Source organism: Megalops cyprinoides, chromosome 5 (assembly GCF_013368585.1).
Source record: "Megalops cyprinoides isolate fMegCyp1 chromosome 5, fMegCyp1.pri, whole genome shotgun sequence".
NCBI lineage: Eukaryota > Metazoa > Chordata > Actinopteri > Elopiformes > Megalopidae > Megalops > Megalops cyprinoides.
The window spans coordinates 34,443,015-34,470,460 of NC_050587.1; the positions used below are offsets into that span (position 1 = coordinate 34,443,015).

The following is a 27,446-nucleotide window of genomic DNA, read 5'->3' on the forward strand; positions in this document are numbered from 1 at the left end:
TACAACTTTTACATGCTATCCTTTTAAAATGATGGATATTTATTCAGGCAAATGTGGATTAAGTTACCTAACCCCCTAAAAAACCTAACTCAGCTGTATGATTGGATAAGATGTAGTAATTAACCTAGGTAAGTCGTTCTGGATAAGAGCATTTGCGAAATAAAATACCATTAAAGGCAGCTGTTCCTTTTATACAGGGGTATTTCACCACATCCCTACATCCAGAGGCTTCATCTGGGCGTGGCAATCAATGCCAGCTGCTGTATCCTAGCCCCTCACACAACAAAAACAGAATGACCCTCACAGACCGAAAACTGTTTCGCGCTACGGAACCAACCAGCTCTGTTTTGATGAAACCCACCCGACAGCCCCTGTCTGTCACGCACGTGCTGCGGTCAGGCTCTGCACGTGCTCCCTTAACCAGGCACCTGTCGTGTTACACGCTACATTAAAGACCTGCACCTCCACTGCAACCCGTGCTTCAGGGAACACCGCATAAAGAGTATTTGACTGTAAGTTGCGACTGTTAATTATGCAACCGTGTCTAGTTTTTTCCCGTTTTGAAATCAAAATGACGTTAACTGATCAAAGGCTTTTCATGCGAGTGTTGTCAGGGAAATGTAGCCTAATTTTAAGTACTGCCTCCATGGGACTGTTAATGGAAAATTGCTTGCTTTTTTGTTTCAGTTTGATCTTCTTGTGGTGTTTTCAGGGCTGTTGCACTGAGTTATACTGTTTATGAGGTTCCATGCATTTAGCTGATTGCACAAAAAAAAAAAACGTTACGCGTTTCCTCTAATTAGAAGCCATACACCGTCACTATGCCTGCGGTGGCCTATGTTTTTTTTTGCTGAAACGAAAACCGCCGGCACCATCCAAGGGGCGTGGCCTTCCAGAATGTGGCCAGAGGTTCTGCGACTGCGCCCACAAACCTGCGAAGGAGGAGAGGCAGGTGGCGTGTGTCCTGAGTCACAGTTGGTAGCGGTGACTCACGAGAGACTGGGGGGACGCCCCCGCTCCACCCGCAGATGTCCGTCCGATGCTGCCAGTTCACACAGCAGTGAACGAGTCGGGGGGGGCAGGGTGGGGGGGGGGGGGGGCAGCGCGTGAGGTCAGCGCCAAAATCTGCGTCTGCTGGAGGGGCTTGGTGTTCGCTTGGAAGAGCTCCGGGCCAAGTGTGGCTCAGCAAGCCGTCCAACAGACAGGGAGCACGCAAGCGTGTTATACGATCGCGCTGCGTTATCACGTAGTATGCGCCGTGCGTTATGACATAAACAGATTCACAATGGGTTATCACATCGTAAGCGGTATGCGTTAATCAGAATGAAAATAAGCCCAGCGATCAAAGTGAAAACAAAGACTTCAGTTAACTGAGTGTACTTGGCATAGTCCTAGCCATTTTAAAATGAGCTAATTGTCTGGGAAAAAAAGATTTGAACACATTTAAGTGCCTAAAGTTTTTCAAACAGAGGTATTACAGGTTCATATTCATATATCAATCAATGAGATAACAGAAAATTATATAAATGTCAGTATTAAAAAAAGAACTGCTCAATTAATCAACCTTTTCAAATCATGCTAAGAGAAAAGAGACTTGCAAATGAGTTGATTCCTTGAAGAGTCTTTTTTTTTTAATGGTAGCCATGCACACAAACACACACACGCACGCACTCACACACACACTCACACTCACACACACACACACACAGAGTTAAAGGAAGCACTGGGACCCCGACCTCTCTGCTGCAGTTCACATCTGCAGCCAACCACACCCCTCCTCCTCCAGTGATTGACAGGGAAGAGTGCAAGACTCAGCAAGCAGGCCCACAATGGGGGCACTGGTGCCAGCCTGGCCACATGTCATCAAGGCGCTCTCAGAAAATACTCAGAGGCCTCCTTGTCCTAATCATTTTTATTTATTTATTTAGGATTCATTTCAAACATCCTTTGGGGAGAAGCCCCCCTGACATGTGCCGTCACCTCATTTTCAAAGCGGGGTCTTGTGCAGGCGGCAGACAGCAACCAGAAACAAAAGTAAAGAAATAAATGAAAAGAAAACACTTAAATTTCCTTTTCAAAGTGTCCGTACGAATGCTTTAGGAACACTTACAGCGTTGTAATATGGGGAACAAAGACCGTTTGAACGGAGATGGGTTTTTTTTTCTGATTGTGATTTTTAAAGTGGTTTCCTTTCCGCCCCGGTGACATCACGCTGGCGAAAGCGCTCCCATCATCGACAGTCCCGTCACATCCCAGAATGCTGTCCCGCTTCAGTCATCGCCCGCAGCACATAGGAACCCCCGCTGTAAAGAAACACCTTGTTTCGGGAGGTCATTATTCCGAAACCATGCTGTTCTCAGACCCCTGCCAACCAGTTTTACCCCTTTCTTCGGCTCTCCTCGGCCAAACCTCGTACTTCATGCATTCACGCATGTCACGCATTAATTGCGAGTAGACACTTAAGCTGTGTACATTGAAATTGTTTTTTTTTTTATTCCTCATGTTCCAGGACACCGCTGGGCTCGTCTTGAGCAACTGAAATTAATTTCTAGCGTACATAATACAATTAATTATGTTCGAATGTGTCCTCATCTATGTTCCAGGGCACAGCTGGGTTCTCCTAGAACATTTCGAGCAGAGCCTTTTTTTTTCTTTGTTCAAGTGTGACAGCATTTCCCTTGTGCTAGCATTTGACTCTCCTGAAAAGCAGGTTCTTCACCTTCCAGGTTTTGATCTTCACTCCTTCATTCCCAGTTGTGACATCCATTTCATTCTGAGTAGACACATGGTTTCAGCCTTCTCAGGGCCTAAACCCATTGGATACGCAATAAAATAATTATGCCATTATTTAAGGTACCCTATAATAATGCAATTTACATAATCTCAAGTGCTCTCAAGTACAACAACATTATTAATTTATCAGTTATATCAAGAATACTAATGTTAAGCATAACAAGGATGGTCCTACTAAGGCATGTAAATATCAGCTTGTTCAGAACAGACAAAGCACAGTCACATTGCCTTGCTCTAAATGGCAGGTTTAAACATTAAGCATTGGTAAAGCATGACAGTTTATGACAGCGTGTTTGAATTTCACATGAAAAGGCAGATAACAGAGGGCTAATACATCACAGGGTATGATGGTCCTTTTTCTACCTCTACAAAAAGATCTTTATCTGCAGCGTCTCCTTCAGAGAACTGTTCTCTAGGGTTAATCACGATGGGATTTGTCATGAGTGGTAGCATTTTCACTGTGCAGCTTCAGGCATAAACCAGTGCGTTCGTGAGCTCCTGTAACTCAGCGCAGTGGAATAGAGTGACCTGACCCGACACGCTGTTTTGGGAACCGGTTGGTTTTCGGCTCTGAAATCAACATAGTCATGTTTTGGTCTTTTCAGCTCTCTTGAAGTCAGTCGCTGAAAACTCACCAGACGAACAAAATGTTGTTTCATATGGCAAGTATCACAGGCTTAAGGGGGATAATACTCAGATGAATTAATGATCTGTGGGAATTTCAGCGTCAAATAAAAATAACAACAGTCGCAACAAGACTTAAGTGCACTTATATTACTGATGTCTATGGATTCATACCATTCTAAAAAAACTATCTAACTGAAAGAGTTCTTACATTAACATACTGCTGCCATAACTGAACTGGAGTTCCATGCTATTTCACATCATGAAAAAGCAAATGATATTCTGAGACATAAAAGGTCACTGTAGAGTTATTAATCACAATCTATTACCATAATCATTTTTGGATTTTAATTCACTCCTGAATTCAATCTATATTTGTCCTTAGCTATGACTTATAAACTTCAATTTTAGTGCTACTTTCTTCAACACAAATACCATTCATTTCGATGGCCACTGAACTCGGCAAACTGTGTATGCCAAGACACAAAACAAAATGTAACTCTTGCATTTAATTGTGATACAAAGTTAAGGGTAAACATTAAAAGCAGAAGACAGTGCGAAACAACCCACTGGGAGTCCATTACGGGTTTGCAGCTGTACCGTGCATTTCCCTGCTCCGAACGAAATGGGCCGAGTGGTAATGGGGTTCGGGCTGCGGGGACCCCCTGAAACACAAGCTGAGGTGGAAGTCTGGGAGACGGCCCCACCCGACGCTGACGGTGTCTATGCAGGCGGTTAATGGGGGCCTCAGGGACCCCAAGGCTCCAGTTTCACTAGGCTAAACGGACCACAGCTGCGTGGCAAAAAACCCCCGGACAACTGTTGCGGGTGCAGACAAGGGCGTCGCTGTGCGTGTGTTTGTGGGCGTGTGTGTGTGTGTGTGAAAGACCCATACATACACACACACACACACACAGTCTTGAGGGGGGATTAGGGCTGGCCGCAGGGCTTTGATACCCTGCGCTGAGCATCAGACCCATTTACGACAGGGGACCCGGGTAGGTCTCTCTGAAGTCCCTCCAAAAACGCTCAGGGAGGAAAGAAGCTGCAGTCGCCCCCGTATTCATTCCCCCGGCACATGCGGCCTGCTCGTCACAACAGGACATTAAATTAACCCTCCAGAAAAAAAAACAGCCTGCTATGGCACCATTCACAGTTGTGGCATGACTAGACTTTAACAGTTTTCCTTTCCACACCTCATCGAAAGTCAAACCACCTGCGATGAGAGGTTTCTGAAATGTTCGTATTCACCATGAAGTAATGTCAGTTTATCCTGATGTTCAGATTAATGTCAAGCCACATCCTGCTGGAGTTAGCAAACAGTAAATGCCATTTGTGGTCAATTGCACATGCAGAATAAAACAATCGAACGCAACAAAGGCAACCGCACTGAAAACTTGTGCTCCGGCAAGCACCATCACAAACACAAACTGACCTAACTGGAGCCAGAAAATGATGTCACGTTTTTAAGGGGGGGAGAAATGTCAAATGAACCTCAAGGAAAGTGTTTAGCTGGCCGTACCAAGCACACCAAATCAGTGACCCTTATGAGGCCCATTAGAGATGCCTGGCATGTCCAACCGACCACTTAGCCCTGGATTTAATTTCCTCTCACTGTACTCCAGAACTCCAGGCTCCTATTAAATGCATGGTGTGTGCAAGCAGCACGGCGCCCATTTTGTGAATTTCAGTCAATGATCCAGAATCATCAGTTCCAGTCCAGTTTTGTGTACTCATTAATCTGGCCATTTGCTTGCACCTTAGTGCCTTGTGAATACACAAGAGGTGTCAAGGGGGTTCAAGCGCTATGGAGCCTGCGCTTTACTCCCAGTTAAACTGTTGATTTTGAATGTTAAAGTAACAGTGCTGGCCAATACACCACACATAAAAAAACATCAGAAGGAGAGAATTTACAAAAAACAAACAAATAAAAAACCCATTTATTTTGAAAAAAAAAAAAACCTCAACAAGCAGGAACCAGCATTGACGAACCAGCTCAGTTCAAATGCAGTCATTTGTTATCAAAATAAAACAAGTACCAACTACTGTAAATGTGCATTTTTTTTAAATCAACACAATCAAATAACAGCATATGTAAATAGTCATTTTTTAGTGTTATATACAAATATTTTTCCAAAAGTAAAAGCTTTAATCAAAGGTCAGTAACCCCAGAAAAGGTCTGGCTGGGCTTAGGAAGCATTAATAAGCTCTGTTAAGGTAATCTACTTGGTGCCTTCTTGGTACGGCCAACCAAAAACACTTTCCCAAGGTTTCATCCTCTGATATCCCTGGCTTTCATTTCAGTGCTTATTAAATTGTATTAAAAATAATTTCAACCTCTGAAATATAAATGTATAATAGTAATAACAGGGTAAGCCAGTCAGAATATTTGACAGAAACTTCCCTGGTGCGCTTTCAAAGAGACACATAAGCGCGACTGATTTCCACGCTGCCGTGATCCCTTCCCACTGCCATCTGCTTTAAATATCATGTCCCCGGCTGAAGGTTAATTCAAGGGCCTTGATTGGAGTTGCAGCTTGCCGCGTCTTTGGCCAGGTTCCTGCCGGGGCCAATCAAAATAATCCAAAACTTCCGCGCCACATTTCTCTATCTGGGGGGGTGGGCTGGAGGCGGAAGGGGACAGCGCAGCAATGGTGATATCAACGAAACGACCGTACGTGACAAATTCGGCTGTATTTAACTTATCGTTCTAATCCATTTGCTCTGGTGGAAAAGGAAAGGAAACTCTGGCCTTTGATTGATGCTGGTGAGAGTGAGCCACTCAAAGTAAACACAGCTGCCATGCCAACCTCCCACCCCCCCCAAACCCGCCTTTCACCTGGCGTACTCAGCTGTGTTCTGTTAGTCCAATCAGCCGTGCTGGAAGACCTGGCCTCTTCTTCTGCCTGACAAAGGGAACCGGGGGTGTCCGGCCTCAATGAGCTGGTCCTCTTAGGGACTCTTAACAGAACTTTTTGTGTTCGGAATTTGAGGCAAGACTGAGACGTTGCCCTCGCTCACGCTTTTCTTTTTTTTTTTTAATTTCTTATACAACTGCATTTCAGTGTTAACATTACTTTGTTCTTTGTGTCTGTCTACAACCATGTTTTTATCACATTTTCATGGTTTACTCCTTCTGTCCCAGGGTCAGCTCCTCTGAACAGCGGAAGCCAGCTGACAGATCCGAAGGGCCACATTGCCATTAAAAACACAGTTAGTCAGAAATGTGTGGTGGACCCAACTGAGTTACATGGGCCCAGCCTTACTCCCTTATTTGAGCTGTAAAATGCTAGTGATGTTTATATCGAGTAAATACACGAAAAATGGCTAAATAAAGTTGCCAGTTTTCAGTTTTGCTTGGAATGATACCACAAACAGTCTGAGGAGGCATACATCCGAATAATTTTTTAAATAACGCATTACTCTGAGAAAGCTGACAAGCCACCAATAACCTTATATACCATTATATCATTATCATTTAGCAGACACTCCTGTCCAGTGACTTACATACATGTAGGTTACAGTTTTCGAACATTTACTGAGACAATTTCAGGTTAAGAACCTTGCCTAAGGGTCCAACAGCAGTACCCCAGTAGGGAATTGAACAAGCAACCTTTTGGTTATAAGCCCTGCTCCTTACCACTACACCACACTGCTGCCCAATAACAGCTCACAACAGTCCCAGCATCATCAGTTATCTTTAGTGCTGATCTATAAACACAGTAACAAAGTATTTCAATCCATTTTAGTCAATAATTGAAGGCCAAGAATTGACTTACACTGACATTTTGCTCTGCTTATGCCCCACCCCCAGCAAAGCTGGGTCAGAAACACAGTTTAGCGGGACAACAGATTCAGCCCTTTTGTACGTACCAAGTCAGTCCCTGTGTCACATCACCAAACACTCTGCCAACAATTGGTTTGAGGGTTTATGCGAGGGTGTGGTTAGTTGTCAGTGGGCCCATAAAAGGTGTTTCATTAGACAAGTAGTGCTATGCAGCGTAATATGATTTTTTTCCTTTTTAAAACTCGCCGTGATACATTGTTAAACCCTGAAATTTCCCAGCATGCTCCCTTGGGGAGCGTATCTGACCTGCACACGTCAGGCGACAGGTGCAGACTGAAAAGCAGTGACAGGAGTGGAAGGAGCAGGAAATGGCTGCTGTTGTTTCGTCAGTACAGCTCCTTCCAAACAGAGCTCTCCGAGGGACTCGCTCTGTGCATGGAACTGTACAGGGCGCTTAACTCACTGCACTCTGATTCAGAGATGGTCACAGAGAACGTTTTTGTGCCGAAGGGAAAGACTTCAGCCGAAACCTGATTGCTGTCACACACCTGGTCCCTGTGTTTTAATGCACATACACGTGTTGCTCAACCACTCATGTATATGTGTGCATTTCCAGACCTTGGTTTTCGGGTATAATAAGGAGAATTTATGTCCTGTATGTGTGAAACTGGAGTTTGGACAATTGAATTTCAATTCATCTCCAGGACTGACTGAATTGAAATGGAATTGACCTCAACACTGACCAGTACTGAGCAGATAAACTGCAAAGCCTAACCGAAAGGCCCCTACCAGAAACAGTAACTAGCACAAACCATTTTGATTTTCAGGTGTCTAGCAACCACCCTGGGTCGGTAGGCTACAGTGAAAGACATGATCTGATGTATGTGACACATTTGTGATGCAGAGGGGCATAGTGGCATGTTCCAAGGTCAATTAAACCCAGCACAGCTTCAAGCTGCTGCTAGGAGTCATCTCAGTGTCAAGTAATTCACACTTCTGTGCTTTGCGAGTAAAACTTTCACATAGCTATCTGTCACCGTGAAAGAATGTGCAATTATCAAAAATCCAGTCAAAGAACGGGGTTCTGTTACCTTAATCCCGTAGTTCGAACGCTTCTCCATTTGGGAATTCCATCTCAATCGCTTTCGGGCAGCTTGAAGCAATTTAAGCCTTGAGTAGGTTTGGCTCACACATGCCGGGGTGAAAGCCTGCCTTTGGTTTGTAGGGCCGTGATAGCCCCCCAAACCCCCCCCCAACCCCCGCAACCCCACCCCACCCCACCCAGCCGCGACAGATGACGTCTTAATGATGGTCATTAGGGATTTTGGATTATAAAATCCCAACACTGCACACACCTGACACATGGAAAGAGAGTGTGGCATTACAGTGGCCGCGCCACCTTTGACTGAAATTCATCCGCACCTAAATAATAAAAAGTCACATAAGTTGTTGGGGCTTTCTGGGTTTTTTTTTTTTCTCCTGCAGTGATGAAATACGGAGTTTGTTTGGGAGAAGTGGCTGTGACTGCGGAGGGAAGGGGGATCATTTTACAGGCGGGATTTTGCCAGCCATTGTTGTGTTTCTTGGCAGGGTCAGACAGAGGCGGCGGTTCCGCCATCGGATTTGGGCTGCGGTCGGGAGACATAATAACGGCACCGAGGCTGCACTGTGTGGCCCGTCGGAACAAAGTGGCGGGGCTCCCGATGCCCGACTTTAACGGACGGTTACCCAAAATAAGCGTCAAAGGGGCGGACGTCTCTCTCCCCACAGCGACGGTGGGCGTGAGGAGACATTTTTGAGAGATTCTGCTCCCTGAAAACAACAGAATCAGACATAAGCACTGAGCTCAGAGCATGATCGCCCAAGACCGTTCATTTGCATCAAAATTCAGAACAACAAATGGGGTCTGTGGGTCTGGAGCAGGTATATGTTAGAGGGGTATAGATTTTAAAGTCTTTTTTTGTGCGTTTCAGAGCACTCTCTTGCAGTTATCTTGTTTCTTTGTAGTTTGCTGACTTCCTGTCTTCACACTCCGGCCCATGAGTAAACAAAGACAGGTGTCCCTGTCCATCAGGGTCTCTTTCCATTTGTCCCAGAGAGAGACGGTACACTATTCCCCAGAAAGTCCTCCAGCTCTGCTGTTAAGACGCGACATACTGACCCACGGTGCGAATGGCTTCGCTTTACGAAGCAAGACACTCTCAATTCCCTCCATCAAACACAGCGTCCGGCGGGATCTGCCCCGTGACTGGGTGCGGTTTGGGAGATCCGTGTTAGAGGAGTTTTTGTTGCATGGGAGTTGCACGGTGGAGTTTGAAGTCGTTTATCGTGCGGCTCAGATCCGATACATTTTCATGAGTCAGAATGCAATTAAAAGCACGTTCATTGTGGCGCATCCCTGTGTATACTCCGCTGGTCGGGAGCGCAGCGCGCCGTCCGAGCGCACTATTTAAGATCGGCGAATTTATAGAAACATTGAACCATCTGCTGCAGGCTTGTTTATTTTTATCCCTCCGCTCTGTGCAAACCGTGTCTGTTGCAAACCCTTTAATTATAATAAGAAATAATGTTGTTTTTATTGCTACCAGCTGGGACTGCTTGCCACTCCCAAACACAAACAGGGACATATTACAATAATAACATGGTCACGGTCACAGAATAGCTACAGACATCTTCCTCCGTTTTACCTTTGCCCGAGTCATTCGCAGGCCTGCAATTAACAATGACATGTGTTTGCATGTGGTTGCTCGTTGTCCCTGCCTGATAGCTGTGGGGCTATTACCCACTTCTCTGTGGACAATGTGTCTTCTTTTCATATGGTGTTACTTCCGTTAGGAAACTGTGGTTTTAACACCCACAAATAAGCAACAGCCGTGATGGGAGTCTGTGTGATACATTGAGACCTGGCCATGCCCACTCTGATATATTTCAGTTCAATACAAGTTCACTTTATTCATCCACAATATGACCTACCTGCTGACTAGGGGTTGTGAAAATTGTGCACCAAATGAAAGTGTTCTGAGTTCTGCTCGGAGCTTGCTTTAGGTACTGTGTGTGACCCCCTGTGGATAAAAACTCAGACTGTGTCTTTTGTTCTTCTAGGTATATGAAGTGAATCCACTAAATCTGTAGCCTGGGGAAATCATGGAACAAAACCTGCTTCCTTTGGGAATCTCTTCCCCGGCATGCGTCAGGTCTGCCGCGCTCAGAAAGCCTTGCACTGGACTGACACACGGACAGGTAGCGAGGCTGGAAGGCACCTCTCCAATGATCTGCTACAGCACCCACACGGTCGCCAGACACTGATGCAATCTGACATTTCACCAAAATAAAAGGACTACATTCTGTTTGTAGCATCCCCATCTGAAGCATTGTCACATCCACCACTGTCTAAGATTTGACCTAAATCTTTCTGTATCTTTGAGATGGGCCAGCTTGGAGACTCAGCTGGTGCATGCACTGAGAGTGACTCTCTCTCTCTCCCTCCCTCTCTCTCTCCCTCCCTCTCCCTCTCTCTCTCTCTCTCTCTCTCTCTCTCTCTCTCTCTCTCTCTCTTTCTCCCTCTCTCTCTCTGGCCAGTGTTCACTGTTCCATTCCGAGTGTGTTATGTCACATGACCACAGTGGGGGGACAATGACCATCACTGCAGGCCCACTCTGTGAGATGGTCTCTCTCTCTCTCTCTCTCTCTCTCTCTCCCTCTCTCTCTCTCTCTCTCTCTCTCTCTCTCCCTCTCTCTCCCTCTCTCTTTCTCTCTCACTCTGCTCAGCCTGAGGACACTGGCAGCAAGGTTTCCTCCACTAAAATAGTTCCGCCCTGTGGCATTTTCTGGCTTGGCTTAATCCAATGCCGTGTTACACATTCTTCATGTTAACTCGGTCTGCGCCTGCTTTTTACAATGTCTTTGGATGACAATACAGCAGAACCATCTTCTTGCATGTGCAAACCCAAATACACTGTGCATGCACACACATAAATGTGTACGCACATATGCACACATATGCTCGCACATACACACACACACAATCACACACACGTCACAAACACGTCAGCACAAACACACATTGTAAATCTCTGCAAAATAACAGTGCTAAAATTGTTATGACTATCAAAAAACTCCTGGGGAACATCAAGCAAATCAAGCAAATCCTTTACGCAGGAACATATTCCACCCTAAAAAGAATATTGTCTAGTTATAACAAAGAGGCATGGTTCCAAACAAGTCAAAAAACCAGATTAAACTGAAAATTTACTAGTATTACTATTAACATCCTGTTTATTTATTGACTTTTAGGGCTGCATAGTAAAAAATATGGGTCATGTTTCAACATTACTTCTACATTTAAAAATATTTCAGTACAAAAATGATACACAAGGAAAGTTATGGTATTCAATGCCAAGTTAAACAAACAAGCAAGAAAACAACAATAAAAAGTCTGGCAGCCTATTATACTTATTTTTTCCCCTCAGATGCCAACCTTTGCTTTCTCGTTTCTTTCTTTCTTTCTTTCTTTACCCATTTATCTTTCACTTTATTCAGTCTAGCTTTCTCGTGCGCTTTTATCATTTGTTTCTTTTGTCTAAACAGGAGAAAACATATTGTTTCCGTACTATAAAAGTTTGATATGTATCCGCTGAGTTCTTCTTTTACTTTCCATTTGATAATGCAAAGTTAATATCTAGATACTGATACATGACAAAAGTTGACATGACATGACATTACTAGGAGTCTAAAAAGCAAGCATTTTAAGATGTTTAATCGTGTTTCAAGTAGCCTGCTCCTATCACACTTGGAAACAGTCTCTTCCTTTTTTACATCTTACACATTCTGTAAAATAACAGCTGGACTTTTACTGGAGCAACAAAAGTTGGGCAACTCGCTGAAACGAGCAACTACAGAGTCCCAAAGACACATGGAAAAACACCACATCTGTTGGATTAAACTCTCCTCTAAACATCCTAAGCATCCGATTCTAGCTAACATGTCACGCGCTGCTCTGAATTATTATTCACTTGTATTAGTGGGTCCAAGTAAACAGCACTGGAACAAATTTTTTAAGGAACAAATGGGAAACTCGTTTGTTTAGGTCACCGCGAATAGAATTGGAAATCTGATCGATTATCCAATGATCCAACTGATTTGATTATGTGCCGTTAGAATGTACAACGTCCACGGAGGAATGATTGGTGATGAAATCTTGAAATGAAAGTTTTTATTATTATTATTATTATTATTATTATTATTATTATTATTATTATTAACTGACTGTCACATGCAGTATTGCAGAAAGTGGTTAGACATGCTCCACCTGTTCCATTTCGTCCCAGAAAAGTTTTATCTTTCTCCTTGTTTACTGAAGGACTGACCAAGATTTGGACAAATAAATAGATGATTACTCAGATTCTGAGGGAATATATGTTTCCTCCATGCAGTACATCGACAATAGAGGATGACAACGTTTTGATATTTCATAAATCGTATGAACTTAAGTCGTTATACATTTCATGTACGGTTTAAATGACACGTTTCACGCACTACTGAATAAAAATGTACACTGTGAGAGCTGCCTCTCGGTGTGAAACTGCTACTATGCACAAAAGAGCGAATATAATAAGTAGTAATTGAACATTACACAGTGCGCACCCGCACCAACTTCAGTGTTTTTGCTGGATTCCTCTCGATCTCTCACAACGGTTGTCAAGGAAACAAAGTGCTACCGCTCCCATTGATGATTCCACTTCTGACATTAATTCAGAATTCGCTACTTGTGCCTGTTAGCACAAAGTTACCTATAACGTCCAGGTAAAGGGAAAGCGAATATCGTTCTATTTCCTATCTTACAAACGATTATCAGAGGAGAGGTAAGAGTTTTCCGCTTAAGTTTGAGTAATCAGCACTTTAAATGCAACAACAACATAAGCAATTGATATGCCAAAAACATCCGCGCAAACGCGCAGATGCAGTCATCAGGATGGTTTGTTGTTCATAATAAACACCACTAAACCACAAGAAGAAATCAATGAATGATCTTTAACTGGTAAAAAAAAAAACATACACTGGCAGCTGACACAGCAAATAAACATGAAAACTTACCTATTCTATGCAAATAGTTGCGTCCTTTCCAGGCTCATTGGATGCTCTATCCACCGCGCCTCTCACAAGTTAAAGTTCCTCGACACGGCAGGTTAACGACAGTTTTCCGAGTGAGAGATTCCCACCCACTGTATGATATCCCCGTGTGGAGCGGAAGAGACGCGGGTCCCGTCAGGAAAGTGGAGAAAGGGGTCAGATCTCTCGAGCGTCGTGGTAGCGCGTCCGCAGAGGGTAGAGCTGCAGGATGGTGGGAATGAACTTGTTCCAAAGCGAGAAAACACGAGCACAATCCTTGCCGTGACCTCATCCCAGCCCCAGCCAATCGGACGGGCATCTGTTTTGAAAAGTTTTGAAGAAACTCTTCCGTGCTGGTTGTACTTAAAGGATGTCCATTGTGTGCTAACATATGTTGAATAATATATTAACGCAGGCAGTTGTCGTTGCTTGGTAATTTAGTTTGATTAAAAATATCTAACTAAAACGCCCTCCGTAACTCAGATTATTTGCCTAAATTGGAAAGTGTCATGAAAACTCAAAACTTAAAATAATGTCTGTATAAAATATTCAAGAATAATGTGTAAAAATGTTCATGATTAGGGGTTTAACTTGTTTCACTTAAATCTGCAGGCTACACATTTTTTTCTTCAACTGTGCTGTATCCTTGTGGCACCAAACTACGCATCATCTCCTGCGATATCCATAGTTTACGCGTGCCTGCACGCGCTACAAGGCTTAGTGGTTTTGGCGCCATCTACCTTTAAAAGCGGTAGTTGTCCTTACATGATGATCAATGCGCAAATGCCACCGGTGAAATTTTTACCTGCACTGTAAATCCCTCAGTGTTATTTACACATTAAATGTCAGGCGTAGCCATACTGACCCAGAGAATGACTCCAAATCCATTTGTGTCATTGTGAAAAGGCCACAGTACAATGATTTGAAAAATGTAATATCCAATTAAATAACTTGTTTCTGAAATTTCTTTTTTTGTTTTACGCTTAATATGAGTGGGATGTGAAGCTATTTTGCTAACACACAACGGCTGGTTTTATGCTTCGGGTGAGATGACAAAGATAACCGGAACAGTACTTACTCAAGAGCGCCCTCATGTCTGTCTACGTTGTTAGAGGATTTTAAATATTTCACAAGACCCTTTACCTGCACGTCTGGTGACTTACCCCACTAAATGATGTAATGACGTTCAATATTGAGCCTACGGATTTCTTTGACTAATCAGACCATGGAAGGCATCTGGCAAACTCATACCTTAGTCACATTGGAGACCATTGAGATGTGGTTTTAGACTCCTGTACCAAACTAAGGTAGCTAGACTACTCCATCTGTACAGTATGTAATGAATACTCTGCATTTGCTTCTTGTATTCTTGAGATTCAACTGTTTTCTTTTTTTGCTTGATTGGACCCCATGTGTCATTACCTTCTTTTTGATTTATCTTTTTTTGTAATGCACAATATCATACATTTCTATCTCCATTTCATGTTATTGAATATTTTATACTGCTGAGACCTTTTACCCATGCTTTATTTGTAAATGTTATGCAAAAATGAAAAACTACATTAAAAAGCCAGTCACAAAAATGACAGTTAAGATCGTGTGAAAACACTACCTCAGAAATGTCCTTGCATCCTCCCAACGTCTGTCTTCATTCATCTTTCAACAAACAGGAGCAGCACCAGCTAATTCCATTGGCAGCCCCCCTGCCACTCAGTCACGCATGCTGTGATTACATAAGAGTTTGTGTGTGTGTGTTCATGATAGAGAAACAAAAGGAGACAGATCAGAGTATTCACACAAACATAATGGACTCGGGCAAAACAGAAATGTGTTCTGAAGCTGGTCAGAAGGTGTGCAGAACCTGGCATGAATCCATAGGTTGTGGTAGGGCAGGACACCTCTGTTTAATTTTAGCTCTGCTTTATTTGAGTGCCAGGATGAGTTAAGCGTAACGCACACTACATGAATAGGACAGCATAATGCTCACTCTAGTATTGGGCTCCATCGGTTGAAAACCTGTATACTTTTTTTTTATCTAAATTACCACATTTATCTAGGGTGTTTCTGTACAGGCCCCATTAAAATCAACCTGACCCATCACTAAGAGCATGACTTCAGGCGTCGTTTGAGGGTTAGACGAATCAACACTACAAGCCTTGCACGTGCTTTCTTCATTTTTTTAATTTGTGGCGGAAAGACAGCCCACAGTTGTCTGCCATTTCTCGGTGTTTGTCGCAGTTTAGAGGATGCATTGCCAGACGGTCCTGTTGTCCCTCGTCTCTGGTTTTCTTGGCGCAGGGCATGTTCTCGGCATGGCAGTGGACTCCGGTCGTGACACCTGGAGAAAGAGAAGGGCACCTGAACGCTCTAGCACAGTTAAACAGCATTCCGGTGTGTGTTCCCGCAAACGAGAAGATGAAATTGAGGAAGAGACAGTAACCTGCGTCCTAAGTAAAAGGATCCTCTTCTCCACTGGACTCAGACTTGACTACATTTCCCATAATACCACCTGTTTTTAAATGACAAAACAGTCCTGGTGAGCAATAATACACTCCAGCACATGGGTTGCTGAGTCTGTGTAGGTTTCTATATCTTTGGGCAGCTGCAATTTAAAGATGGTTCATGTTCAAGAAAACCCACTCCTCATTGCCTTGTTGATTGATTTCCCTGATGCTTACAGACATGTTTTCTAATCACAAAAGCCCTTCACACTCTCTGAAGTGCAATGTCACACAGCATTTACACAATTAATCACATCCTTCAATGGAAATAATGAATTTTGTCCTGTTTATTTATTTGTCATTTTATGTAAAACATCTGGACGGGTATGCAATAGAGGATCAGTAATATTAAATGACTTCATATTTGATGTTCTTATCATGGTGACATTCTGTTATCTCGATAAATGGTAACACTGTTACTCAGATTGGGTTTTGTACGAACCGACGTTACACTTGTGTTTATTTCATCAAATGTTGCTACCAACTGTAGTATCACCTCAGCCAATCTCTTTTCTTACTCTTAAATTCAGCAGCAGCTTAAATTTATACATTTTAAGTGAGACTGTGACTGTTTCATGAGACCTTGCCAGCATTACAAACCAACAAGAAGCTGTGTACAGCTGGGTTTCTTGTGCTGAATCTGTGGTTTGAACTATCTAAGAGCAGCACGGTAATAAATGCCTTAGGCAGCGGTCATATTAACCTCTCAGCTGCATCCAGGGAATGGTTCTAATAGCTAGACTCTGTGAAGGTAGGACACAGTTCTCACTTACAAGACAGTCAGTGCATTCACTTCAAGGTGCCTAATAAAGTCTCATTTTACAAGACTATTTTGCTGTTACCTTGTACTGAAAGTTTTAAACCACTGAACTGAGTGTTAGGTAACTGCATAGTACAAGGACAATACAATGCTGAAGCGAGCACAGGTCCATTATAATAATGTATGCTCATAAACATTACATTCTTTTGTGACTTATAGATCGGTATGTCTGTACCTTCATCAGGGTCACCTTGCTGAAACACTGAAGAAACACAGGCGTCATAAATTAAATGAAAAGATTTGGGGTTTTTTTTGGTGGGAATAAATGGGCTACTACTTTTCCTTGGCTGTTCAGAATCTCGTTACAGCCCCCAAGAGACCAATGATGCTGCTGGCTAGCCTTTCATTCTGTGAGGCTTCAAAATTGAATAATTAAGCCTCAGGGATTCAGTGAAGCTGCACAATGAATTCCCAAGATTCTGTTCTCCCTGTGTGATGTCATACATATGATGAGGCCCAGGGGAACAACCTCCCTCCCTTTCTCGTGCGTTCTAACTGACCCCAGAACAGCAGCTTACTCACCTGGATCTTCACACCCATCACATTCAGTCTGACCACAAGTCGACACAAAGTCTGGCTGTATACCTCTCAAGCAAGTCTGGCGATTAAGCACCATTGATTGACAAGACAAAAAAACACACATACATCAAATAAAATTATCAAAGCAAACTTGTCTTACCATGTGATATTATCTCTTGTCTCATTATGAAATACACAACTGCTGTCAAACACAACTCCATTAATATTCTGATACAGTTGTTCCCTATGAATTTAGGTATTCTGTGTACCATACAATACCATACTTATATTAATAATGGTGCAATTCACATCCTTCTCATGCTTGATTCAAGACACTTATTACTCAGGGCCTTCAACTGTCAAAAAGATATGACTGATCATTTCAATTTATACATTTTCACTTTCCAGCAGTTCTCCTTTATCACACCAGTTTAGTAATTTATTTTAGTATGGCCAGGGTTTGTTACAAAGTATCTTAACATTTAGCATCATAAACTGCCCAGTGTAAGGTTTGTTACAGCAATGTTTAACAACACATCCATTTTGGTTTGTTGCATTTTGATCAACCAGGTTTTGATTGATTTTTGATGACTCGTAAAGAGTAAGATTACATGAAAGACATGCATAGACTTTATTTCCAAATGCATTTCAGTTTATGTGGTTCTTTTGCTGCGAACCGTTATGTAATATTACAAGCTATTTCGTTTTGCTTCCGTCAGTGTACTGTCGAGATGGAAGTCAGATATACCTGTATTTCAGTGGTGTCTCCAATCTCCTCTAACTGTGTGACTAGGTCCTCAAATGCATGTTGAGGGAAGATTTGACGTCCCCAGCACTGGAAACTGTCCAAAAGGGTGCGCAGGTCTTCTGCCTGGACAGATGAGACAGGAACATGTCTGTGTGAGAGGACAGAAGTTCAGATTCACTGTGAGGGGAAAAACCACTCTGAAACCCAGAAAACATCTTTATTTACAAGTGAGAACGAAGACTGGAGAAACCTTGGTGCATATTTTGGATGTATTTTCAGTTGGGCCTTTCGGAAACAAAGTGGTATGAGTATATGAGCATATCTTCACTCCAGGGTAGAATTTCCCGGTGGAAACACTTCTGTTTGAAGGAGTTTGCATCCTCATTTACACATTGAAAGCAATTGTTGGTAGTACCCCTGTTGATGACAGTACTGGACTTTAACTTCATGGAAGGTGACCAAATTAACGAATACTGTAAAAGGCAGCCAGCCAAAGTCCATCTTCCTTTGTGGGTGAGCGCATGGCCTGCAAAGCCGAACTGTTGCACCTTCATATTAAATGGCTCTCTGGCAGAGCTGTGCGGGCTAACCTACTGTCCGACAAATCGCTGCTGGGGATTAAACCTTAAAACCCGCACAGTCCGCGAGTTGTGCGACAGCCACATTAACATTAAGATTGCTATCTTAGAACTGTCTAGGGGCTTTCTGTAATCCGGTTAAAACGTGTGGGGTTATTTTTATTTTGGTATCAACCAGCAGGTTTCACTTTCTTTTTACTTGGGGAGAAAGGTAAGTCTGTGGACGTGGACCTGGCAGCTATAAATGCAGGAGCAGCAGGGGGGGGATTAACATAGACAAGGCCTCGGTATTGGCTGCCAATCACCAATGCAGAGCTTACTTCATTTCGGCGGTCACTTACGCACTCAGGGAATTAGAGCAAAGTTAAAATTGATTCGCACAGCCGCGTGTACCTTTTTAAAAGCGTGCAGCACACTGTGTCTAATGTACAATAATCCTCAGTACTCTGCTTTGCTTACCTTACATGGTGTAGACTGAGGTCACCTAACAAGGTGGCCCTGGACGCCACCTGAATAAATTACTGAACAGCGCTGCGCAGGTCAGTAGTCTCGATCTAAAAGGCAGGCTTCTATAGCTGCACTGGGGTACAGCTGCATTTCACATCAAAATGCTGTTTCTTCCTCGACTGCTTTCTTGCAATAAATTTGCACACCGGTGTTGTTTGGTGCAATTCCTGCAAGGTTATGGGCCTACATGGCCAGCTTTTCTCTGCTGTGAAAGTGCACCGGTATATATCCATGCAAAGATGCAACACAGCCCTGGAAAGACTGCAGGCGTACTCTGAGATGCAAGTAAATACCTGCTGTATGTCCTGAACTGTGTGAACAGAAGGACAGAGGTAGAGGCCTCAAAAAAACACAGACCCCGTAATAAAAAAAAAAAAAATGAAATGTACAAAAGCAAACACATTGCCATTGAACAACGCGGCACATACACCTGCGTTGCAGTGTGGCCTTGTGGTTAATGGATTTGGCTTGAAACCAGAAGTTTGCAGGGTCAGCTCCCAGGCGGAACACTCACAGTTGTGTCCTTGAGCAAAGCATCCGAAATTACCCCAGTGAAACTGTACGGACAGATAACACATAAAGTGTGAGATACGTAAAGCTACCAGGCAAATGAAAAATGTAATATTGAGGTGCTATTTAAGGAAAGTGGTACACATGCCTCAGATGTTGTTTCCGTGGTTATTAGGGCACCCGGTTATGACGACAGCAGTAAAGAAAGGCTCTGGACGTGCCATCTGGACTTCCTGTCCAGCAGACATATGAAGTGCTGAGATTACAGGTAGATTAGCCATAACATCCGAGGATCAACACACATTCATTGTCAAAACAGCTGCACGAGCATTAATGTTCACGAAAATCCCAGCCAAAGAGATTATCTATGACCCAGAATACCACCCTCTCTCTCCCTCTCTCTGTCATCCACACACACACACACACCTTCTTACACACACAAAGTTTTTTGTTCTGTCCCTCTGAATTCTCCCTCTGAATGTGCATGAAACATAGACTTACTCCAGGCAAACTGACACATTGTAATGCTCTACCTTCATGCTAGATTCAGTTATCTGAAATGTAAAAATTTGTGGCATGCCGTATTAATAATAATAGCTGTTACTACCATTTTATATGCAATTTCACCTACATGTTCCAGCAGTGTATGTTAAAATGAAGGGATTTTTACAAAATTTTGACATAATATTCTGACTTGAAGGCAACAATTTGAAGCTTATAAGCTAAAATGTACAATTTTGGAAAAATATGATCTTTTCATCTTACAAATGACGACAATTGTTAACTCACCGTAATTAACTTTTAATGTTAAGTCTGAATTCTTCATAAACATTCTGTCTTTATAAATTCCACAAACTGATATTATATCTCTTTATCTCTTTATGTCTCACACCATGCATTTCATTTCTCACCCTTCGGTTTTAGCTACCTGTTTCACTTACCTCATGGCCTTGCCCTTTGAAAGAGACGTTTCCAAAAATATTACACAGGGCAGAAATCCCATTTTTGGACAGAAGCCTGTAAGAGCACAACAGAGAACAATTCAAACAGGAAATGTACTTCCATTTGCTGCACTTCCAACTGACAAAAGACAGCAAACATGCAGTTACTAATGTAATCCTATAGATGGCAGAACAGTCCAATGAATCTCCAACCATGGCAAACAAGGCTTTATAATAGTTTTTCTTTTTAAAATTGTTCTTCAAATGTATATAATGTATTATATATAATGTTATTGGCTTTCCTTGCCTAGTCAGCCCACACAAGTTAACTTGTGGTAGGGCGTGAATAGTGTTATGCTCACACTCACTGGTCTGGGAGTGTTGTTAGCCTGGTCTGACACTGTTGCTCATTCAACTTGAATGGATACAATTCTGTTCTTTTGTGCTGGAAGTTGCACTGGATAAGAGCATCTGCTAAATGAATGTAATGTAATGTAACGAAATGTAATGATAACACAACTCCTTTTTCAGTTACACCACAGGTACCAGGTGTTAACTGACTTGTCCATGTCCAGTGTGACGTTCTGATTGGTCTGCATCGTCATGGGTCTCTCCTCCATCTGGCTAAGAAGAAGCCCACCCACCCTCTCATCTGTTCAGAAAAAAAGAGTTTATATCATCTCTGATATTTACAGGTGCTGTAAAGGGCTGCTATCAGGAAACTAAAGCAGACTCTATGTGGAAATCTGGAAAGTTTTTGAGCCAAGGTCTGACACAGTTTTAGATTCCTACAAAAATGAGATGTTCATATGAGACATGCATACTTCAACTGTTTGCCTAATTGATTGTGATGCTGTTTTACTGTATATGAGAGATATATGGATAGACCCTTACAAAAAGACTTTAAAAAAACAAAACTTTAAAACATGAAATTCAAAATTGGATGGCTTCATATTTAATACAGTATCAAAATATACTCCATGCATTTGAGAATACATATTACTACTTTCATGTGCATAATTGTATTCAAAAATATGTTGTAGGATTGCAAGTATGTCATCTAACTAAATGTACCAAATTGCATATACAGTGTAAAAGTTGAAATGCTGTCATACATGTACATATAATTACTATAAATACTTAAATAAATACAAAAAAAATATTTATATACATGACACTAATGTTACTTTCACAATACACAGGCAGGCAGACTGTCTGTGCCTGTCTATGGCTTGGAATGCATACAAATGCATTTTTTGTATTTCAGCAGCGTACGGCCCCTACCCTCCTCGCTTGGCAGATTGTGCGCAGACGAGCTTGATGTTCCCGTGCGTCTCCTTGGAAACTGAACAGAAACTGGGGATGTTGGAGGAGGAAACGGTGCACGGTATTCCTCATCCTCAACGTCTTCAAAGCGAGGTGGAACAATGATATGGTAATGTTCTGCCGGATTGCACATGCCTGAAATCAGAATAAAGTTAAGTCGCAGAATAAATTAAAACATTTCTACTCTTAGGGGAAAACATTGCCAATTTATTTAAGTAGAACATGTTTTGAACGATGGTAGAAAAAAAAACATTAAAAGATAACAAGAAAAGTTTTTTTAATGAAAAAAATAAAAGAACTGAATGCACTAAATCTGCTACTGCATCGTCACTGAACATTAAAGATTTTAATGTTGTTGATTTAACTAAGCAAAGCGTTTTGAAAGAAGGTAAAAATGCACACCTTTTATTGCAGTCACTCGAGCTACAGCATTGCGACTTGCAGTGCGTTGCAAAGCCGCCCACCATCCATGTGGTTAGTACCGAGAAAGCAAACAAACTCCACGCGGTCTGTAAGCCGAGCCAAATTACGCATGTACGTCAGATTGTTGCTGTTAAGTCCTATTTACGTTGTGGTCGCGTTCTCCTGTCTGGCACTCACAAAAAACAGTCCTGAAATAGCTCTACAAGACTGTCGGTGTTACATAACGCAATATAACAATAAGTGCATTGTGGCATGGCTGGAGGACTTTTCTTCTGAGGACACTTTAAATCGGTGAGCCTACACGTATGACTTGATCACATAATTTCGAAAAGATGGAATTTCTTTATAGTAATAGACTTACCAACAATCACTGTTTTAAATGTATAAATACATAATATACAATATAAATATAATGAAAATATAAATAAATAATAAATATTTTATAATAAACGTAACCCGTTTAAAGCGTTAAGAAAAGATTGGGAGAGATTCTTTGAACATCTTGCAAACGTGAAGTAAGTTGAAGGCTACGGCTACGCATTTTAAAAATACATTTTAGGATGCCATTGTCAGTCATTTTTCAATTATCTCTTGGTCGGACAGTGACAGGCGGTGAAGTAGTCACAAAGGTAGGGTATTGCCTCAGCTACGTCATTACTGAAGTAATGCGCCCTCCAAATCGTTAGGGGTACGAATGGAACATCTGTCAAGACAGGATATAGGCAAGGCTAAGCAGGCAAAATCTCATTGCCCTGTTTTACCCGGGAATAGTTTCTTTAATAACGACGCGTTACAAGTTTATTTTACAATAAAGGCCATGCCATTTCAGCGACCAAATAATCAGTCAAAACGAATCTCACGGCGCAATTCATAAAATAGTTTAATTTTCATGACCTGTTTACATATAATGCGTAGAACACTGTCCTGAAAGCAAGATAAGGCACTTATCTGTTTTTGGTGTTGTGTTCATACTTTAATTAGGCACCCTAGATATTATGTGGTTGATAAACTATTGAAGCACGGGCTTTTCTGTAAAGGGTATTTATTTCAAAAAATGAATTACTATCAAATTACACTTTAAGTTCATATAGGCTCGACAAAGTTTACATGTTTTTTTTTTCTTATTCTTTTTTTCCGAAATACCATGTATGAGATATTATTGAGACAGTGGTTGGATGTACTTGTTTAAATTCTGTGTTTGCCGCGCCTGCCTGTCATTACTGCGTTTGAACGTCCAGCAGCGAATCAAATGGTTGGTATTAACAGGAAGAAAAGTCCCGTTCCACCAATAGCGTGCAAGCAAATAGCCGAGTTTCCTTTGCCTGCACGGTCACTTTGTTAAGGTGAGGAAGTGTATTTGCTACCGAATAATGTTGCGAGCTACAGTGACAGTTTGAATTGGAAGAACAAAATTTGGATTCGAGCGCATGTTAATTCCCGAATTCTGGCGGTACTGTGAAAAATAAACTACGAAACATCGAGTTAGAACGAGGTCTAAATATAACCTCTCTAGGACGTAATACACGTCTAAAAATAATGCGAGCTGTCTAGTATTACGTGGGTGAGCGAGTCAGCCTACGCAATCAGTGCTTCTTCTTTTAAACATGATCTAATTTCTGTGTGATTAACCCAGTGCATCAGATTTTGTATAGTATGTGGACGAAGTGCAGGCGGTCGGTTGAGAGTCATAGGTGTTAGTGCAGGTCTGCTCGCGGTAAAAATGTGTACTGGTGACGACGATGCTTGTCTACATACGTCACTTCAAACCCAAAATACTCATTTTGTTCTCGGAATTAACTATCCACATTACCTAACTGGATGATCACATTGCATATTAATTGTGTACGTTCTGTCACTGCAAATGAGTGTAGTTGGCTTTTTTTTTAAAACAACACTGTGTGCAACAGTATTTTATATCGTTTTTGCCAAATGCGCTGGCCAGAAACCCACTGATACCGAAAGGCATAACTTTGATTCCAAATCTGGCTGTTAATATGTTTTTGTTGAGTCGGAGTGCCACGTGTCACGTAGACTATGCCACCTAACTGCGTGCAGACCCTAATGAAAAATGTCAATTTATGGTAATAAATCCCCAAATACAGAGAAAAGATGTGAAATACATTTCAAAATATATTGTATATTGAAAAATATATCTGGCATTGTTTGCATAAAGTTGTATGTGGTAACGGCTTGTTTTGTAATGCATGCAGTTTACTTCAACATGGAAAGGTGCTACTTATTTTACATTTTAATCTATATTGCTTTTTCCTAAGAGTTAGTTTAAATAGATCGGCTGTGGGAACTTAAAGCAAGTTGACAAAAACATTTTTTCTGCATTTGTTTAAAATGCACAGGCTGTTTGAATGTAGCATTGTTCCTAAATTCTCATCTATTCTTGTAAATAATGTGTTTGGCATTTTTGATCTTGTATGCTTCTTGACATCAGCATGCTTCTCGGTGCTCTCCTGTGTAGATGGGAGCTCAATCATAGGGAAATTGCATTCTCTTCAACAGTGGGCAGGAAGGCACCTACTATTCGCTGTGCATCACTGCAAGCAACTGTTTATCTAATTGCAACCCCCACCCTTCAGTGATGGAGTGCTCAAACCCACAAACTTAAACATGAGACTGCTGTAGTCATACAACGCCTAAGGTTTGTGATCGCTTCTTTGATGTCGTTTCTATGCATTGCACTCTTAGGCCGTCACAGAGCAGGTGGAATATTTTGATGAACCACTGCCCCACCCCCACCCCCCCCCCCCCCCCCCATACTTTCTGGATGTGGTTTGCAATAGCAGTACTTTTGACCACAGTCCTTTTGTACTATTCGGTTGTTGAATGAGGTCAGCAGTAGCATAGCAGACTGCAGCAGCACAGGCAAAGGCCTCACTCTTATTCTGGGGGTGTTGAAATGGGTGGCTTTTATCCACAGCAAATTACGTAGATTACAGTTTTATTCGTGTATACAGCTGGATATTTTACTGGAACAGTTGTGGGTTAAGTACCTTGCCGAAGGGAACAGCAGCAGTGCACCAGTGGGGAATCGAACTGGCAACCTTTCAAGTACTTCAGGTCCTGCTCTTTAACCACTATGCTACACTGCTGCTACAGGGCAGTCCCTCAGGGGCAGTTAAGCTGGTCCTGGGTGCAACAGGATGAATACTAGAGCCTCAGGGTTTGGGTCATGCTTGGAAGAGCCAACTGTGGCTACTTTTGGGAATGCTGTTTGGGGAGGTTGACACATGCAAGATCATTGGCATGGAGGTCTGGGCAAAACAATAACAGAGCAGATGGAGGTCTTGAGTCTGTACCCTCTCTTCCCCAGATCGTAGTGTTTCCCTTCCTTGGGGGGGGGGGCTGTACCTCACTCCCTAGTGCTTCCTCATATGTTCCCTTTTAGCTGGACAAAGGGGGGTGTGGACTGCTCCCTCTCTCAAAATACCATTTCCTCTACTTGTGTTTTGTCATTGTGGTGTCTGGAGTGTCCACCAGATCCACACACATTTGGTTCAGGCAGAACAGGTTAGTATTCCCCTAATCATAAAGTCTTTCTTTAGAAAATTTTTCCCTACTAACAGTTTTTCATTTTTGAAAGGCCAGTGCTGGCTTGGTCGATAACCGCCTGATTGACTTCTAAGACCTAGATTCACAGAAATGCGGCAGCTGATTTTAAAGGACTTTTTATGGAATAAACGGCTAATCAATCTAATCTCTGATTAATGCTCCATTTACAGACACATTATGTACTGGCTGAAACTAAGGCATCTCCAGCAGGCAAAGTACTATGGTCTTCTGCTCCTCAGAAACAGATTTTCCTCTCAGAAGCAATTACCCATCCTGACCCTCTTCACCAAGGTAAAGGACTATGGTATGCCAAATGTACTAGTCTTGTGGCCTGTCTGCCTCAGATATTGCCAGAGAATTTCACACAAGTTTTCAGAAATGATCATTAATGGGCAACCATTTGTGGGACCAAATTGGAAAAAGTGACCCTGACATGAATAAGTGAACCAGGAGCTATTTAAACTGCACCAACATGTGTAGCACCTTTAAAAACTAATAAAATGACTAAGGCACTACAGAAAAAGATGGGAATTCCACTAATGCCAAAGTGGGTTTTTCCTAGCAGAATCGGAAATGGACAAGTTATACGACTAGGAAACATAATGTGGAGGGGGTGTGCGTGCAGTATTTAACAATAAAGTTGACATGGCTGATTTTCGGTAGGCACGACAATTCAACAGCTTGGTATCAGCCAGAAACATGGTGTGACAGATGCGCATATTGACAGATGGGTGTTTCCTCTCGTTGTTCTTTTTGTTTAGAATGTGAAAATACATGTAACAATTACCAGGAAGTGCCCCTTGCATTCTGAGGTCATCGCATAGAATTTCAGAGTACAGCAAACATGACTCAAATACAATGGACGTCAGACAAGTCTAGGATTTGCCCTAATCCTGGGCTAGTTGACCTACAGTGGAAATTAACGTTGGGAAATCCCAGAATTGTTCTGTTGAAAGCCCTCACAAATGAAAATGATGATAGGGAATATTTCTGTTTGCAGGATCCATGTCCTTTATGTGACGAAGCCAAAGAAATTCTTGAACCATATAAACACAGGGTAAGAAACAATAACCATGTTAAAAGGGGAGTGTAGCATAAAACACATATATGGAATTGTTGTCCCAAGTGTGACTAATATTGATAATACTGAGGCAAATCTTGTTTTGTTGTTTTGTCGTGTAACTACTGTGGTTGCATTTGCCATATACAATTTCCTTTGATACTGATGGGTATGATGTATTTTAAAACTGCCATATCAGTCGAACCCATTATAAATAGGACTAAGTTTTATCATTATGCCAGAATGTCCAACGCAGAGTCTATACGTGCTGTATGTCATCATAATTCGATGCACTCACGAAGGTCGGCTCGTGTCCAGTTTGTATTACAGGAGGTAGACATCACGTTGCCGGAAAACAGCGTGTGGTACGACAGATACAAGCACGACATCCCCGTGTTCCATTTGAATGGACAGTTTCTGATGATGCACCGAGTTAACACTGCCGTCCTGGAGAAGCGGTTGGCAAGAGTCGAAGAGGAGAAACACTGAATTTATAATACAACAGTGTAGACCTTGCAATGATGATTAAGCAAATAGTATTCGCCAGAAATGTACACTGATAATAAACAAATCGCTTGCAATAAAACAGGCTGTGGCAATACTCGTCTGAAGGCGTTGTCATTAAAAAGAAGGTATA

The 27,446-nt window shown here is 42.2% G+C and overlaps 2 protein-coding genes across 3 annotated transcripts in view; one reads left to right on the forward strand and one right to left on the reverse strand.

The window, feature by feature from the left end:
* The window catches only part of megf10 (multiple EGF-like-domains 10), a 65,243-nt gene extending 51,767 nt beyond the window's left edge, over window positions 1-13,476 (reverse strand). The window contains exon 1 of the mRNA XM_036528646.1: window positions 13,298-13,476. The gene's annotated coding sequence lies outside the window, so the exon portion shown is untranslated. The remainder of the gene's footprint in view (window positions 1-13,297) is intronic.
* A 10,030-nt stretch (window positions 13,477-23,506) lies between these two features.
* c5h5orf63 (chromosome 5 C5orf63 homolog) lies at window positions 23,507-27,350 on the forward strand. 2 transcript variants are annotated; one of them, XM_036528154.1, is made up of 4 exons: window positions 23,507-23,528; window positions 25,920-26,040; window positions 26,750-26,806; window positions 27,128-27,350. In XM_036528154.1, exons 2-4 carry the CDS (start codon window positions 25,927-25,929, stop codon window positions 27,296-27,298), a joined length of 342 nt encoding a protein of 113 aa, XP_036384047.1. In that variant the 5' UTR covers window positions 23,507-23,528; window positions 25,920-25,926; the 3' UTR covers window positions 27,299-27,350. The 2 variants fall into 2 exon arrangements, with proteins under 2 accessions (XP_036384047.1, XP_036384046.1); XM_036528153.1 differs by lacking the exon at window positions 23,507-23,528 and adding an exon at window positions 24,704-24,838.
* Window positions 27,351-27,446: the final 96 nt, after the last annotated feature.

Coding starts and splice junctions, on each gene's coding strand:
- c5h5orf63 (XM_036528154.1), top strand. CDS start 25,927: ATGTACTGGCTGAAACTAAGGCATCTCCAGCAGGCAAAGTACTATGGT. Junction 26,041..26,749: donor TCCTGACCCTCTTCACCAAG/GTAAAGGACTAT, acceptor TTCTGTTTGCAG/GATCCATGTCCTTTATGTGA. Junction 26,807..27,127: donor TTGAACCATATAAACACAGG/GTAAGAAACAAT, acceptor GCTCGTGTCCAG/TTTGTATTACAGGAGGTAGA.